Raw genomic sequence first — 18,561 nt, forward strand, 5'->3', positions numbered from 1 at the left:
CAATATTGTGAGAGGTCATGAATTCTGCTTTCTGTTTTTTCTTTTCTTTTTTTTTCCTTTTTTTTTTTCTTCCCTTTTTAATAATGAAAGTAAGAGCAGATTTACCTTATCTTGCAAAAGCCTTGGGCTGCTGCTCTGTTGTAAACGGGGTGTTTTTAACTGCCTTTTTTAATTTGGTGAATAAACCTTGAAGTAATGATACATGTAATAATAATGAATTGGTTCGGAACTCTACCTCCATGCACATCTGGAGTGATTTCTTTTTTTAAGGCTTTTACCCTTGTCAAGATGACATGAAAATTGACAAGTGATCAGTGGGGCAACCTCGATCAGGAGGGCCTCTGATGTGAGCACAGCTTTGCTTCTGTAAAACTCTAAATGGCCTAGATCATGTAACTAAGGATGTTAAAAAAAATGCTCTATTGTGCACCACTGTTGCTTAACTCATTAAAGGTTAAAAACACTTGATCACCAAGAGAACTGGTTTGATTTGTCTGTCAAAAGAGCCAACCTTTCCTAGAAAATGTATTTTATTAAGTTAATGCCCAGAATGTGCATGATTCTGGACTGGACAGACATGACTTTTGATATTTGCTGAGCTCTTTTCTCATTCCTCATCGGTGGGTATCCAGAAGTATTCCACAGTTTTCCTGCTTCTTCTGGCTATTCCCGGCTCCGGACTATCGGCCCCCATAGGAGACAGGTCGCTGAAGTAGGAAGGGCCCGAATCCTTCCCTGACCGTGGGGCTGACACTCTAAACATGGTCCTGAGGGCCAAAAGGACGTTCCAGCATTACCAAACAGTCATCACGACAGTCAAATCCTAACTACTTGCTAATTTGTAGTATTAGCATTGGTTGTATCAAGTGGTGCCAGGCGTCTTTACTGAAGAAAAAAATCTTGGACTATGTTAAATTCACAAGTTAATGAGGTGACGTGGATCACCTGTTAGAACAATAATTAACTAAATCCTGGAGCATATTATGAATAATAGTCCACAAAGCTGCACTACCCCAGATATCTGATGGTTGCAATATTTCAAACCAAACCAAACTGAATTTAGAAAGTAATTGAACAAGCCAGCAATACGCTGTATGATGGAACCAAAATCGCAGCACCTTGAGGATGAGCCTGTTTCTGTGTCATCACTGGCTGGTTCTGGTGTGGAAATGTACACAGGATCTCCTTCCTAGAGATAAAATACAAAAACACTTAATGATTGTAACACAATTGCACATATTCTTACATGATGTAAAATCAGCTGTGCATATCTGAACCCCACGGCACATTACAGCAGCACACTACACTACCGTGAAGTTCTTTGGGCTGCCATCCGAGTTCTTCAGGATTTTTACTCTCTGGTCGCTCTCAGTCATGCACAGGAAGTAGCTCTTGATGTTCGCCTGACACTGGGAATAAAAATTAATGTTGAAGTTAGAAGAAGTTGACTCAATGTACTCTATGTACTATTTACATGAATTAAGTTATTTGCTGGACCTTCAGGGGGACAGCTTTGTCTCTGGGAATGGGACAAAGCAATCTGAAAGCACCTGGTGGTTTCACTTGTACAACAAAGTATTAGTTTAAGGGTGTGCATATTTATACAACCATGTTAATTTAAGGGTTTTTTTCCTTTTTTTCTATTCGAAGCTTTGAGTTTTGAGCATTTTAAAGGTAAATAGTTAAGATTAAAGGGACAGTTCAGTCAATTTCCACATGCAGTTGTAATGCTCACACTACCCTGGACTTGTCAGTCCCTGAGATTTTTTTTTTCTTCTTCTTCAGCCGTTTCCGAGATCCTGGTCATTGTAATGGGGGCAGCTCTTTGTTTACATTTAAAAAAAAAACATTTTTATTTATTCCCAAAAACATCCAAAAGGTTATAAAACATCAGCAGACAACTAGCAAACAGCAGTACCTTTTGTGAAAATATTTGGACTTGGCCTATGTTTCATTTTTTGAAAAAAGGAAACAAACGCTGCCCCCATTAGAATAGCTCATATCTCGGAAAGGGCTGAGCCGAAAAATGTGGCATCACCGGGTACTGACAAGTCAAGGGTAGCGTGACCAATACAACAGCATATTGAAATTGACTGAACTGGTCCTTTAAAGGTGGGGAAAATTGTGACATTTTTTGTCTTTCTGTCATTTTTAGATTGGAAAAATCTGGCATTTGAACAGGGGTTTGTAGACTTTTTTATAGGCGCTGTATCATCTAATCCCTCATTGGTCCATGGACTGTAAACCAATACATTGTATGCTTTGCATGAAAGCTTCACTCAAGTGCAGTGTGTTTTATGTATGCCGGCCCATTGCCTCGTTTCTGCGCTGGGCCTTGTGGTCCTCCTGGGTTCGGAGAGAGCCTGGTGTTGTGTTTCCAGATTGGGCAGTTACCTGCCTAATTTGGCTACTTGGGATGGCCGGTTGCAGGTGAAAACGGGAAAAATTGGCCATTTGGTGTTTCCAGTAGTTTTGTGCCCATTGAAATCAATGCAATTTGTTGAAATTGGGTGGAATTTTGCGCATTTTGGCGTTTTTTTAGAAGCTCTTGATCAGACACATCTGGCAAAACTGGGTGTGACAGCTAGGTAATATACAGTTGAGGACGATATTATTAGCCTCCCCCCTGAAATTAGACATTTCTCTTGATTTCTCAGTGAGAATGACCATTAGAACCGTTTCTGTTTTTCTGGAAACAAATACACTGATGGAGATAATGTCCAATGAGTTGAATTCGCATTTTTCTAGCGTTAGAATGAGTTTAAACAAAAAAGGGCAAAATGACATGGACAACATTTTTAGCCCCCTGATCATTAATAGTCAATATGACGCCATTTATGAACCAAAGCTGTCAACAGGCACTTTGATCAGTTGTTACCTAGGTTGGCACATGCCCCACTACGGATTTTGGCCCATGTCTTCACTGCAAAGTGTTCTAGCTCGTCCAAATTGCATGGGTGCTGAGCATAGACATTTGCCACAGACTCTCAGTGGGATTGAGGACTGGACTTTGAGCGGGTCATTCCAGTATCATGGTTTTAGTGTCCTTGAAGAAACTCTGAACTCATTTAAATGTTTACTTTGGGTTACAATGTTGTTGGAGGACCCAGCAATCCAGATCCTGACCCAGACTCCCTGTGTCTGAGGCTGAATAGCAGTCTAAAAACTTGATGCCCCCACCACTATGTGTAACTGTGGAAACTGCTTAGTCTCATTACACAAAAGAAGCATTGGACACCTGCCTAGATAATTGTTATTGACCTGGCCTCACCTGGAGTTTTTATTTCAATAAAGACAGCTGTTAGGGCTTGTCATCATATTGGGCTTTGGGGCCATCATCACAGAAGAACCCTTTTACTAAAGGTGGTGCATATCAGAGTGTTATTGAGCTTTGCCTATGAACATTTGAAAGTCAAAAATGAGTTTTGAAAGTCTCTGCTTTCATCTGATGAGATACAATTGCACCTGCTTTGATGCATGAATTCTGCTTCTGTCAGGTGAAGAAAGGGATAGTCCTCCTTAAAACTTGATAACATGGTTTCCACAATTAAACATGGTGGTGGAAGCATCATTCTTTGGCAGCCTCAGCCACAGTAAACCTTGTTTGGGTGTACGGCACCATACAAACAGATTATGATAGAATGTGGAAGGTGACCATACAAAAATATGCTCATAGAGGAAGCTAAGATCTTCACTGTATCTTTCAATAAGATAATAATCCAAAACTTTCATCCAAAATTGTTCAAATGTTCTTCAAGGTTACTAAACCCATGATCATGTGGTGGTTCAGATCTCAATCCTTTAGATAGTCTTTGAGGAGTGCTGAAAATGAATGTCCATCCTCAACACCCATGCAATTTGGACCAGGTTAACTATTTCCAATGAAAAAAATGGACCAAAATCCCTGGTAGATGCCAACATAGTTAACAACTAATCAAAGTGCCTGATGTCCGTTTTGGTTCATAAATGGCACTCTATTGACTATTAACGATGAGGGGGCTGATAATTTTGTCCTTGCCATTTTTAACCTTTTTTGTTTAAACTCATTGTGGAGATGGACAAATCCAAATTCAGCTCATTGGACATTATCTCCATCAGTGTATTTGTTTCCAGAATAACAGAAACGGTTCATAATGGCCCTTCTCACTGAGAAATCAAGAGAGATGTCTAATTTCAGGAGGGGGGCTAATAATATCGTCCTCAACTGTATACCATGTGCTATTGTAGTACTTATTGTACTTACATACTTTTACTACTACTTTTATACTTTCTGACACCTCTGGTCTTTTTTTTGCATTATGCCGACCAGACTCACAGCTTTGTTCCTGCACTGGGCCTTGAGGTCCTCCTGGGCCCGGAGGATGCTGTCCAGAGCCTGGTGCTTCTCCCTCCAACTCAGGCTCTCGCTGGTGCGCTCGTCTCTCTCCCTCTCCGCCAGCCGCCTGCCCTGCTCAGCCTCCTGCTGCGCCCTGCTGAGCCTCTGGCTCTCCTCCTCTGCGGCCAGCGCCCTGCGTCTGGAGCCCACCTCCCTATGGCCAGAGAAACAGCGTTGTCATGACGATAGAGACACAGGCCAGGGAAGAGATTGTTATGTTTCCTCCACTGTCTGTCTATATACTGTGCAGTGGTGAAAATAATGACACTATTGGATAAGGTATTTGATCCTGTGCTGAACTTTTGGCTCTCCCAAGGTAAGAGCCATGTTAAGCACCACCTTGGGTTAACTCATATACAGCTCCAGACCACTTTATTAGAATATTATGAAAAAGTTGATTTATTTCCATAATTCCATCAATAATGTTAAACTGTCATGGATAGATTCATAGTCCAGTTTTTTTTAACTATTCCAATCATTCAATTGATTATTTTTGCATATTTTGGGCTTCCAGCTCAAAAAACCCATGAATTGGGGAATTCACATCATTAGAATATTGTGATAAAATCACAATTTTCTTCAGCAAAATTCAGGTCACATCAAATCAGTTTAAATTTGGTACTATCTACATATCATGCAACGTTCAATACTTGGTTGGTACTCTCTCTTAATAACTGCCATGATGTATTTAACATTGAAGTCAATGGCAGAAACAGTGCATTGGATATCTGGGCTTCCATAACTCCAATGCACTGTTTCTGCCATTGACTTCAATGTTAAATGCATCATGCCAGTTATTAAGATAGAGAGAGTCCTAACCCAGTATTGGACATTGCATGTTATGTAGAAAGTGCCAAATTTCAACTGATTTGATGTGACCTGAATTTTGCTGAAGAAAATTGTGATTTTATTACAATATTCTAATGTTGCGAATTCACCAATTCATGGGTTTTTTGAGCTGGAAGGCCAAAATATGTAAAAACAAACAATTGAATGATTGGAATAGTTAAAAAACTGGGCCATGAATCTATAATCCATGACAATTTAACATTATTGATGGAATTATGGAAATAAACAACTTTTTCACACTATTCTAATAAAGTGGCCTGGAGCTGTACATACACCCCCCAGTGTAGAAAGAGTATATTACATACAATGTATTTAATGATACGCTCACTGTAATGGGCAGGGCAGGCCTACTGGGACCATTGTTTGTGCCCATGGTCGGTGAATCCCTTAATCTAGCCCTCACCATGCAGATACGGCCACAGGACAAAGGACAGGTTGTTAAAGGCAATGCATTGTTTCAAAAGACGTCTGAAATCCACCTCCATACAGAGAGGACAGCAGCACAGACTGTGGACAAGCCTGCTAGGAGAAATGTTTTGAAAAGGCTTTTAGATGACTTTATGCTGGGCGAAGCCAAAGCTGTCAGCAACCCTCCATAATGAGTGCATTACAATATGCGACCTTGCCTCCTCCACTTGTGCTTGTCTCCTCGTACCAGGAAGTAATATGTCATGATGACATCACTGACAACAGCATTATATTTCAATATCTTGCAAAAGCTCAATTGTAGAGTCTTTTTCTCATTTGCAATTGGGATGGTGAATGAAAAACAGTCCCTCAAAAGTTGTTGTGGCTAGGCTGACAGCTGGGAAACTTTATCGTTTTCTCCACGGAGGAGGGGCCAGGAGGCGGGACGAGGAGACAAGCACAAGTGGAGGAGGCAAGGTCGCATATTGTAATGCAGTCATGGTATCATGATACAGATAAGGAGACTCAGGGAACACAGGGGAGCAAAGAGGTCCTTGTCCCAGGCCTTGTTATTGGGGCCCGGAATTGGGTCCTCTTTACATTGTATGTATTGGGTGGGGGGACTTTCAGATTACTTTCTCCTGGACCTGGCAAAGCTGCAGCGGCCCTGAACAAACTCACTGAAGAAAAGGGCATTCAGAGGGTCTACATTGTTGCACCAATGGCTATTTTGGTTTATTGGGTGTGATATGACCTACATTTGTTTGGCCTTTCTTTTTTCATGTGAAGGCTATGTAGTTCAGGAATTTGTTCTTAGCTTCATGAAACTAGGTCAAGTCTCTCTAAATATGTTATATGATGATTCACAGTGGTCTGCTCTAATGAAAAAGCCTACTATCAGAAAAATCTGGGGAAAAATAGCTGACACAAAACCTTAAAATAAACTTTTACAACTTTTTCAGCAGGTATTTCTATTAGTCGGTGTGACCTAGTAGAGGGCAGCATTTGTCTAACAAGACTAAAACTTGTGTTTACAAAGTCTTAAGATTCTTATTTCCGTTGCAGGATCTTTATAATACATTTGTGAGTGCAGGTAGCAGTGGCATGATACCGGTATTTACAACATCATCAGGCCCTCTTCTCAAAGCATACAGTCGGTAGGCCTGCACACGTGCGTGCACGCACGCACACACACACACACACACACACACACACACACACACACACACACACACACACACACACACACACACACACACACAACCACTGACAGCTTTGCCTGGGCATGGGACACAAGGTCATCTGCCATCCCTCAATGCATAAGCTACTATGTAAACCAATTGTGGGAACCCCCTCTCCTTGGGCATGGTACAATTGACCCCTTTGTCACCTTCCCTGAACACACACACACACACACACACACACACACACACACACACACACACACACACACCCACTTGTCTCTGATCTTGGCGTTGTCGTCTGTCATCTCCTTGAGGCGGTGTCGCAGGGTGTCCCTCTCCTCCTCCAGGCTCCTGTTCTCCCCCAGGAGGGCCTGCTTCTCAGACGACACCCTGTCCAGCTTCAGCTTCGTCTCAAAGTAGCTCTTCTCCGCTTTGGCCAGTGACAGCTGAACCTCATTGTGCTACAAGGATGAGACATGAAGGGGGGGGGGTTATTAGTGCATTTACTCTGATAGGATAGTGAAGATCAGAGCCATGTAATTCAGAGTTCTGACAACCGGGGTACAGGAAGTCGATTGGCATCATGATGATTCATATAGAATCAAATATTTCTAGGGAACGGCTTTCTTTTTGCTAGAGACTAACATAGAACCACTACATAACAAGCAACGGTGATGTAAAAATGAATTAAAATGAACTACATTTACCCTTACTGCACTTTCTGTGTTCGGCTCTAACTTCCTGGAACTATTTTGGAACTATTTCAATGGTGATCTGTGTGTCAAAGGCTCCATGCATGAGCTGCCATCTTTGCGTAAAAATGGAACACGGAGAGGTCAATGTGATGGCTATGGTGAAGATGCGACAGGGGAGTGGTGGGCAGGTAAACAGGGGTCAATTGTCCCAGGCCCAGGAAGAGATGGGGGCCCAGAATTAGGTCTTCATTACATTGAATGCATTGAGTGGAGGAGGGCCTTTCTGAGGGCTTTGTCCCAGGCCTTGTCAAGCTGTCAGCAGCCCAGGTGGTGGGAGAGAAAGAGATGGAGTAGGGTTGGGAAATGACCCAGGCCGAATTCGAACCCTGGTCGGGTCCCATATACCTGTATATGGAATTGGTGCTCAACGCCGTGAACAACTGCACCCCGCATGAAGGATACGTTTTTAACTAGAAATGCACTCAGAGAGTGCAGACCTCCGCCAAGGAAGCGGTTTGATAGAACATTTGACTATGTAACACTCATTTTATTTTCTTAGTCTTTCTGCCTACTTTTTGTGGAGCTAGAAACTGGAACGTCAAAATTCGTCCTGTCCCACAATTCAATTTGCGGTTACTTAATTTCTAGGCTAGCAGTGCTGAATAATGATTATTCATTTTTTATATAATTAATCTTTTAAATCCTGGTTCCGGATCGTGATCTGGATCACCACCAAAATTTAATCACTTGTTCCTTTTGTCATTTCCAGCAAGTTTCATCCTGCTGACAAACAAACAGACAGACAGCAGTTATCCTGCTGACACACAAACAGACAAACAGACAGACAAACCAACGTGACCGAAAACATAACCTCCTTGGCAGAGTTAATTAACCAAATCACGAGAGGCATAACAATGTCTTTGAACTGTAATATAATCGTTTCACACCCCCCTCTCAACTTGTAAAGAGGATGGTCAGATTAAGCTGTAAGATTTACACCCCTCCACAATCCTTCGTTTTGCAGTGGGTATGAAGCTATTGGGTATGTATGAGTTAGCCAGGCATGTTTGTGAACTACAGAAAGTTCCACACAGTTCTGGTTTTCTCTGTCTGTCTGTCTGTCTGTCTGTCTGTCTGTCTGTCTGTCTGTCTGTCTGTAAGTCCGGCTGTCTCTCTCTGTCTCTCTGTCTTTCTCGTTCTCTCTCTCTCGCACGCGCACACACACACACACACACACACACACACACACACACACACACACACACACACACACAAAGGCTCAACATTCAAATTGAGCACACACAGATTACTACGTTTGTGTCTTGCCTCCTTCTTCAGCTGCTGTAGCTCCTCGGTCAGCTTTGTGCTGTTGTCCAGGGCGATGTCCATCTCCTTGTGACTGTCCATGGCGCGCACCTCGGCCAGGGCCCGCACCCTCTCCGCCTCCCCCCTCTTCAGCTCAGCGTCCTCAGCCGCCCTTGAGCACATGCTGGCCCTTTGCTGGCTGAAGTGGAGCTTCTGTTTTAGCTTCATGGCAAAATGAGAGAATGCACAGTTAAAAAGAACAGTGTTAAGTCAACACTTAAAGAGTACTCTGTGACCAGAAAGAACACCCAGCCGGCAACAGCGTAAGAAACTTTGTTTTTTTTTACATTTAGTAATTTCTGTTTAAAAAATAAAATGGAAGGCCCACACATATTCGCTCCTGCCGTGAGAATGATTATTCAGTGGAACACACTGGTTCACTAGTTATTCGCTCACTATCACTACTATCACCTATCACTATCACTATCACTAGTTATCACCTATCACTATCACTACACCGCATTCCACATTATTACGCAAATTACATTTTTCACCAAATAATGAACACAAATGACAGTCGTCATAATTTTCAAGTCATCAGCCATTAGAGTACAATTAAAAAGTTTTTGAATGAACCTTCCAATGATAGCGGTATTTTTTAAAATAATAAAAAACTTAAAATGCTCTGTTCCGCATTATTACGCAAAATAGTTTTGTAGTGTTGTAATCCAAATTTCTTTCTTTTTTTCCCATTTACATCAATGGGTAGATGACGTGACGTGTAAATTTTGCTGTCGCAGGCTCTTAAAATTAAGTAAAGTCATGCTTTCAAAATTGTCAATGCTTTAAATGATTAAAGATCGCCTCTCAACGTAATTTAATTAATATTGCCGTGTTCCCAATTGTTATTGAATGTGTTACGCGTTGGTCCTGTTTTAAAAAACGTTCTGGTTGCTTTGTTTCAAGACGTTTTTGCAAGCTGGCAAGGTGGCTTGTGGAGAAACGAGAGAGTGTTCCGTGTTTCTCGTGGAAATGCGTCTCTGATTGGCTCACTCCTCCTGCTCTCAAAGAAACGCGTCTCTGATTGGCTCAGTCCTCCAGCCTTGGGAGAGAATGTAATGGGAAACAGAGTCGCCACTTCCCCGGATGGTACTGCACTATAGGGGCGCCAACGGAGGCGTGCAGGCTCCATTCAGGGCTGTGCTCTTTCGACAGCGACCCCTAGGCGAGCTGTAGGCACGGAGCAACCGGAGTGAGCAGGCTTTATGTATGAGGCTTTGTGCTGTGTGTGTACCTGAGAGTAGCAACCAGCTGATAGCTAAGCTAAGCTATGTTTCGGACCACCAGACGTTGCTTGTTTTGAAAACAAGCAGAAAAAAATTACTCGACATGTTTTTAGATAAATGGGTCGATATAAACCTTTGTGGGCAACGCCTTCTTTCGACGTGACGAAACACAGAAAGGCTTTCGTGATTCGCTCGTTTCTCTGCATTATTGATGTAAATTGGGAAACACCGGGAAACACAGCCAGGAGAGTTGACGCACCGCTATGAGAGCCTAGCAAGTGAGTTTAACTTGGGGTGACCGTCCGATCTTCGAAATTAGTGAGTAAAACTGAGTTTTATCGGAAGTTGGCCTTTAAACTAATGTCGTTGTTGTGAGAAAGTAATGTGTAATAAATCCAGAGCTTAAATAAGTATACTTAATTTTGAGTCAAATGTCACATTTGTCCTATGGTGTGACTGAGGCAAGCCTGGTTCTCCATATTAAAACATTTTTAAATAAATAATCAAAGCTCAGTCATTTGTCTAAACAACGCTGGCATGTTTTTCAAGGTGTTTATTTTAGCAAGTGGCAATGCTTAATTTTTTTCCTGTTTTTCTGAGACCGTATGGACTTATGAAACTTTGTCGCAGAAAACAATGTCCTGTGGTGTGACATCATATTTTTGGTTAATTCTGTGGATAATTATCTATTGTTGAAGCTCCAGCGGTACATAAATTGTGATTTTAGACCCTTAAGAAGCCAATGGCAAGGGTGGATTTTAGATTTTTCTCTCAGAGTTCTTCAGTCAATCAATTATGTTTTGCTACCACAAGATGTATTAGTTTTGTAGTCCTTTGGTGTGACAGCCATAAAATACATTTTGACAATAGTGTATATTTTTCATATTTTTTTCTTATGTAGATGTATGAAAATGCATCTTACTAAAGGTGAAATTGTATTTCAGTTGGCAACAACATGGCTTTAAATTAACTCAAAAGCTCAAAAGTCCTATGGTGTGATGGTAAAAGTCCTATGGTGTGATGGTAAAAGTCCTATGGCGTGACACTTTGGTGTATCACACCAAAGGACAAACAGGTCACATCAATGGACTAGATATTTGAGAAATAGCTTTTAAAACAACTGGTAGTACATATTTTTTTTGTTTTGTTGTTTGACTAGATAAATATTGTGTATTCGAATTACTTATTCCTTTATTGGCCTTTGGAATTTATACTTTGATGCATTGTTGATGAATATTTGCTGTTGATTTTAGATACTGTCAAATGATATAAAATTACATTAATGGTGCTTTGAAACCATAAAATATAACGGTAACAGTGAAGGAAAGATCAGTGAGAGAGTATATAGAGGAGTATAGATGAATAAAGTATGCTGTGGAGAGCTCAGTATACAGCATAAATGTGCTGTCCAGCTTGAGATACCAAACAGGCACTGGCCACTACACACTACAGGTTCAATGGTGTGACAGTCATAGCATACCTACAAAAGTGTGATGGTCATGCCAAGGTCAGACTTCAGTATGAGTCTTATGAGCTCTGCAGGTTACATTTAATGACCGCATGGCTGTCATTAAGAGTTACGATAGGCTGATAATCGACGATTCAAAGACTTATAAGTGTAAAGTGTAGGTCCATATTGACTACAACATTATATTATGATCAAAAGACAAAATAATCATGTTGATATATTTGTTTCTGGCTCAGTTTTGCATTTCTGTCCTTTAGCGTGACATGAATGTCCTACGGTGTGACATGTTTTAAACGCTCAAATATTTGTTTGAGCTAAACAATATGTTTGATAAACACTGAATATTGCATTAGGGAAGAACAAATTATTGTCCCTGAAAAGTTAGTATAAATTCGGACAATTTTGAACATTTAAAAGAAAGATATCCCTGTTTTTCCTCAAAGGTTTCTAATAATCTCACATCTAATGGGAAAAAAATACTTAAATGGTAATTTCTCATGAAATTAAGACTTTAAAAAATTGCAATAAATATGAAGAGTGTAACAATGTTCATAAAACTCCATCAAGCCATTTCTACATTACTTAATATATTTATTTATTAACGTCACACCAAAGGACATATTTTCAGCAAATTGCTTTATCAACGTAAATAAATAATCAATGAATAGACCAACATTGTGACCACTTGTATTTTTTGAAAGATTAATTGCTGCACTACGTAGACATATACTTTTTTCCCTCATAAACAATGTTTTGTGAAAAAAATGTTTTTTGCTGCCTATCCGTCATCTACCCCAAAACAGTTGGAATTTGGTACCTTCTAAATTACATTTCAGTGTTCAATACTTGATGATAAGCTCTTTGTCTTAGTAACTGGAATGCTGCGTTTAACATTGAAGCCAATGGCAGGGCATTGCATGGGAGTTATGGAAGCCCAGATATCCTTGATGCTTTGCTGTTTTTGTTTGTTTGGTCTGGTGACCCACACTTCACTCTTCAATATACCTGTAGATTTCCATGCCATGTTTAGGTGCTTTGGAGGTGATGACATTCTAACTCACCAGACATAAAACCCCATTGAAAATGAATGGGATGTTATGTCTGGTTTATTCAGGATTATGTTCTTTGATTTTCCCAGTGCCTTTAACACTATTCAGCCACTTCTGTTAAGAGACAAACTACTGCAAATGGGAGTGGGGACAGGGCTTGTTACCTGCATTACTGACTATTTCACAAAAATGCCCCAGTCTTCAGACTGGGTAACTTAACATCAGAGACTGTGATCAGTAGCACTGGAGCTCCACAAGGAACGGTGCTCTCCCCGGTTTTGTTCACCTTGTACACCACTGACTTAAGCTACAATTCTGTGACCTGCCACATGCATACATTCTCAGATGACACTGCCATTGTTGGATGTATTAAAGATGGGCAGGAGGGGGAGTACAGGGGACTGGTGGAGAACTTTGTTAGATGGTGTAGGACCAATCAGTTGCAGCTGAACACCACCAAAACAAAGGAAATGGTGGTTGATTTCCGGTGAACAACCCCACCCCTTGTGCCTGTCTCTATTGAAGGGGAGACAGGGGTAGTAAACTGGACTGGTCAGACTGGTCAGTTAATTCACATGCAAGAAATGATAGATCAGGCTTTACTTTCTGAGGAAGCTAAGATCATTTAATGTCTGCAACAGACTCATCCAGATGTTTTACCAGTCTGTCATGGCTAGTGTGCTTTCATATGCTGTGGCATGCTGGTGCGGGAGCATTAGGTGGAGAGATGTTGGACGTCTGGACAAGCTAGTGAGGAAAACAGGATCTGTTGTTGGTACAGAACTGGAGGCCCTCTACCACAGCTGAAAAGAGGACATTGGACAGACTGGACTCTGTAATGGACAATGACCATCACCCCTTGCACTCAGTCTTTGCCAACCAGCGTAGTCTGTTCAGCCACAGATTCCTCGCCATTCCCTGCAAGACTGACAGGCTGTGTAAGTCCTTTGTCCCCAGGGCCATCCAGCTATTTAACTCTACAACTCAGAAGAACACACTGAAGGAGATTTGTTATATCACTATAGCGATAGTGTTATATCACTATCGCTATTACCTATTACTATCGGTAATCAAACCAGCAACCCATGTTAGCCCATGACTTCATGAATCCACATAGCAGACATACTGTAGACATTCAAGATACATGCATATAGATCCATTGCACACACAGGATGTTTAGCAGTGGTAATTCGACCCTAGAGTGGAATTCGACACACATGTTAGTCCAACACTAAATGTACTGTGCAAGTGGTAATTGGGCGCAAAACGGCCAGGGCCATGGGGCTGTTCGTTTTTTGTTACATTTAACTACATTTAAAGGAAGTCAGATACTGGACTGTGGGAACATGGATATTGAGTGTTGTTCTAGCACACAAACGGTACTGTGTGTGTGTGTGTGTGTGTGTGTGTGTGTGTGTGTGTGTGTGTGTGTGTGTGTGTGTGTGTGTGTGTGTGTGTGTGTGTGTGTGTGTGTGTGTGTGTGTGTGTGTGTGTGTGTACAGTACAATCCTGACCCCTTACCTCCTTGACTTGTGCCTGCAGGTCGTGGTTGAGGTTGCGTAGGTTCCTCATGGTCAACTCGTTCTCCGTCCTCATCATGATCCTCTCCATGTGGATCTCATTGGACAGGTATTTATTCTCCTTTTTTAAGTCTTCACACTCCTGCAGAGTAGGAAACATAACAGGAGATGAAAGTTTATGTTTTTTGGGGGGAGCGCTGTGGCGCAGCTCACTAAGCCCCCCACATTTGGGCTTAATTGCCCACAGGGACCCTGGTTCGAGTCTGGCCGGGGTCATTTCCCAGCCCTGCCCCATCTCTCTCTCCCAATTGTTTCCTGTCTACTCTCACACTGTCCTGTAATAATAAAGGCCAAAAAGCCCCCAAAAATAAATAAGTCATTGTCATTGTGAACAGCAGAGCAGGGCTCTAAATTAACACCTGCCAACCAGCCAAATGGTGAATAATCAGTTATTTAACTACAAACTAGTTATTTTGGCTGGTGATTTAAAAAAGTTAATTTAGAGCCCTGATTGTGAGTACACAGTGCTTTCCCCCACCCTCCTGAGTAAGCCTGACTGTGCATGGTCACATCCCCCCTGCACAGCTTTGAAGCATAAGTATACTGGGCTGTCCTATTGCATAGGTGAGGCATAAATGCAGTTTATTTGTGCGTACTGTGCTGCTGTGTTGTGCCGCCAGAGTGTGTTTATGGGCCTTGTGGATCTCATTGGGTTGTCATTCTCCTTCTGTAGTTCCAGAATACTCAAATAGTCATTGAAAAATTAACCACCATGTTACTACACTGCTATGATACAACACAGGGCCTTTAGTGATGCACTACGACTTGTTACCATTCTGGTAACAGCACATTTCTAACAATGCGTCTTATCGGGTTAAGTGTTCACACTGCAGCACGGGAAACATAACATGGGTCATCAGCATGCGAAGGCTACTTTGACAAGTCTCATGTTCCATGCTCCATCACGGAAACATCATACCGTGCGTGCGTGCGTGCGTGCGTGCGTGCGTGCGTGCGTGTGTTTGTGTGAGAGAAAGAGAGAGAGAGAGAGAGAGAGAGAGTTAGAGTTAGAGAGAGAGAGAGAGAGAGAGAGAGAGAGAGAGAGAGAGAGAGAGAGAGAGGGAGAGTGTGTGTGTGTGTGTGAGAGAGAGAGAGAGAGAGAGAGAGAGAGAGAGAGAGATTGTGTGTGTGTGTGTGTGTGTGTGTGTGTGTGTGTGTGTGTGTGTGTGTGTGTGTGTGTGTGTGTGTGTGCGTGTGCGTGTGCGCGTGTGCGCGTGCGTGCGTGCGCGCGCACGTGTTTGGGTCTCCCTGTCTGTGTGCCTGTCTGTCTGATTTTAACAGGAACATGTGTTAATAACATGAATAGCATAACAGGAAGGTGTCAATTGTCATCTCTGTAATATCATTAATTTTCTTGCCAAAATGGCTCCTGCATGTAGTGCAGTAGGTAGTTCCCCAGCAGTCCCTGGAGGAACTGGTCGTATGTACGCACTGCACTGCACCAAGGTGTATGTTTGCTTGTACTGGAATATACAGTATACTGTTTCTAAGGATATATGACCTATTTTGTCACCCTATATCAGGGGTGGGCAATTATTTTGACCCGAGGGCCGCATTGGGTTTAAAATCTTGACCGAAGGGCCAGATCTCGCAGGCAACCTGCCTGTGTCAATAAAAAGACAGTGTACGCTGACGTTACTTGGCAGCAATGATATTCCTGCACATTGTAATTAAATGTATTTAGATGAAGCCTATGTCTTTGGTTAATCTTGAATTCTCAAGACTCTTGTTTTAGGTCCCATTTTAGGAATTTTAGGAGTCACCTTTTCAATTTGGATTTAAAAGTTGTAGGCCTAATTCTTGTAAAGGCTCTGGGTGCCACATGAAATGGCTCAGGGGGCTGCATGTGGCCTGAGTTTGCCCACGTCTGCCCTATATGCTTACTTTGGAGGGCAATGAAAATACCCATGTGAAAAGTTTATGAAGAACTTTTGGAGACAAAAAGCAGTAGTAGTCCAGTTGAGTAAGTTCCAACTTCAGAATACTGTAATTTCCTTATACTGTTTTTTTTTCCCTTAAAATTATTACCTCAGTCGGTAAAGCAACCATCGGTGTGTACAGCAGTGGTCAAAACTTGACTGGAACTTGAAGTAAAGTACAACACAGTTACAGTTGTCACTCCAGTGAAAAGAAAAGCCCTGCCACAAAATGTATCCAAATTGGAATCAGCTGATCATGAGACAAGTAATCCATAAAATCTCCTATGGTGTAAGGGAATGGTTTGTCATGGTTTTTACTTCAGCTTCTACTTTTGACAACTCTGGTTTACAGTATTCACAGTTTTTTTTTTTTTTTTTTTAATCCTCCTCACCCCACCAGTTTCCCATCTTCATCTCCACTGATCTTCCTCCTCCTGACCGTTTCCAACACCATCTCCAAATTACATTCGTCTTCCTCAACAGTTCCACCTCTTCCTCCCCACCCCCACCTTCTTCGTCCTCATCTCCAACTCCACTCCATTTCAACTACACTCCATTTCAACTACACTCCATTTCAACTTTCCTCCTCTTCCTCCTCCGGACCAGTGTGAGAAACAACGTAAACTCTGCCCCAAAACACCTGGTTTGTGTTTACTGAACGGTGATTACTCCTAAGGTGCTGTTTCCACGTAGCAGGATATTTTTGAAAACGCATTGGTTTTGGCCCTCCGTTTCCACATACAGGTTTTAAAATACCCATATAAAAAATCCGGCTTTCAAAATATCCCATTTACTAGGTGGAACGCACCTGTTACAATAAAGTATTTATTTTTATCCCCATGTTGCGTTTCCACCTAAACAGGAGAAAAAGATATCCACATTTTAAAATATCCAGCTGTGTGGAAACAGCACCCAAGTGTCACACAAAGATAAACCCAGGGTGCGTCCCAATATGCAACCTTGCGTCCTCCACTTGTGCTCGTGGCCTCGCCCCGCCTCCTGGCCCCTCCTCCATGGAGGAAACAATTACGTTTTCCAGCTGTCAGCCTAGCCAAAACATTTTTGGGGGGACTATTCGTCATTCACCATTCAGTTTGCAAATGAGAAAATGACTTAACAATTGAGCTTTTGGGAGATATTGAATAATGCTGTTGTCAGTGATGTCATCATGACATATTACTTCCTGGTGCGAGGCCACAAGCACAAGTGAAGGACGCAAGGTCGCATATTGGAACGCACACCCTGTGTGTTGCCTTGAGAGTTCCCAAAAAGCCATTCTGGTTTAATCCTAAGCTACCCATTTTCTTTTCAAAATCTTTTTTTTCTTTTCGAATTGTGTATGTTACTGTATGAGCCCACGTTCCCTGTTGTATATAGTTTTTTTATGTTTTACGACTCACATTCTGACATTGGTCTGCTCAATAAAAATATTAATCACAAAAAAGATACAATATAAACCCCAGCCAAGCATGCTCCAACTCTTCACCCCCACCCACTCACCTTCCTCTTCCTCACCAGTTCCCCCTGCAGGTGGTTGATCTGCAGGATGGTTCCCCCGGCGCTGACAGGTCGCACGGCACGGATGGGCCTGCGTGGCACCAGCCCGGGCTTGAGGTCCGTGATCTCCTCCATCACACCATCTCTGCCGCTGCTGCTGCTGAAACGCAGGCCACTGCCACCGCTATTCATGTTGCTGAAAGACTTGCTCAGTCCGCTGTCCAGTGCCGGGGCTTTTCCCAGAGACAGTGCCTGCAGGTCCCCATGCGAGGTGGCCCTTAGGGACATGGCTGTGTTTGGGGGTGGGGGGAGGCGGTTGGTTGGTTGGTTGGTTTAGCACTTGGTTGGCTGGCTGGCTGGTTGGCTGGCCCTGGTGGTGTTTTCAATCCCGCTAAGGCTCCTCTGAAGGTGTGCCAAAGTTCCAGTCTGGATCCGTGTGCATTCTGTCGAGCTGAGGCAAACTACTATCTCTCTCTCTCTCTCTCTCTCTCTCTCTCTCTCCCACTCCCTCTCCCTCTCTCTCTCTCTCTCTCTCTCTCTCTCTCTCTCTCTCTCTCTCTCTCTCTCTCTCTCTCTCTCTCTCTCTCTCTCTCTCTCCCCCCCCCCGCTCTCTCTAGTGTGTGGCATGTGAATTATTCATGTGATAATGCGATAGCTTCACAGGGGTGGAGAGAGAGAAACCCTACGCCGGAAGGTGTGTGGCCGTCGGCCCCTCACTAGTCCCCTCCAGTCAGCCACCATGACTAATTACACCACCACAACAACTAGAGATGCACCGGATCCTGATTTTTAGGATCCTACCGGATACCGGATCCACTGCTTAAGATCCTGCCGGATCCGGAACCGGATACCGGATCCTACGCAAGGGTTGAAACACATAGCCAACTCGCACATGTGGGCCCTTTTTATTAAGTTGGCGCAGACTATTTATAAGACTCATTGGCTT

At 42.6% G+C, this 18,561-nt stretch overlaps 1 protein-coding gene across 1 annotated transcript; it reads right to left on the reverse strand.

Annotated features, from left to right (window-relative positions):
* Nucleotides 1-138: 138 nt before the first annotated feature.
* Nucleotides 139-17,903, reverse strand: LOC134447116 (paramyosin). The gene is made up of 8 exons (XM_063196399.1): nucleotides 17,619-17,903; nucleotides 14,141-14,281; nucleotides 8,838-9,038; nucleotides 7,090-7,277; nucleotides 4,316-4,529; nucleotides 1,311-1,409; nucleotides 1,119-1,189; nucleotides 139-767 (listed from the first exon to the last, which is right to left on the reverse strand). The coding sequence occupies exons 1-8, from the start codon at nucleotides 17,901-17,903 to the stop codon at nucleotides 608-610; spliced, it is 1,359 nt and encodes a 452-aa protein (XP_063052469.1). The 3' UTR covers nucleotides 139-607.
* Nucleotides 17,904-18,561: the final 658 nt, after the last annotated feature.

This window comes from Engraulis encrasicolus, chromosome 4 (genome assembly GCF_034702125.1).
Source record: "Engraulis encrasicolus isolate BLACKSEA-1 chromosome 4, IST_EnEncr_1.0, whole genome shotgun sequence".
In the NCBI taxonomy this organism is placed as follows: Eukaryota; Metazoa; Chordata; class Actinopteri; order Clupeiformes; family Engraulidae; genus Engraulis; species Engraulis encrasicolus.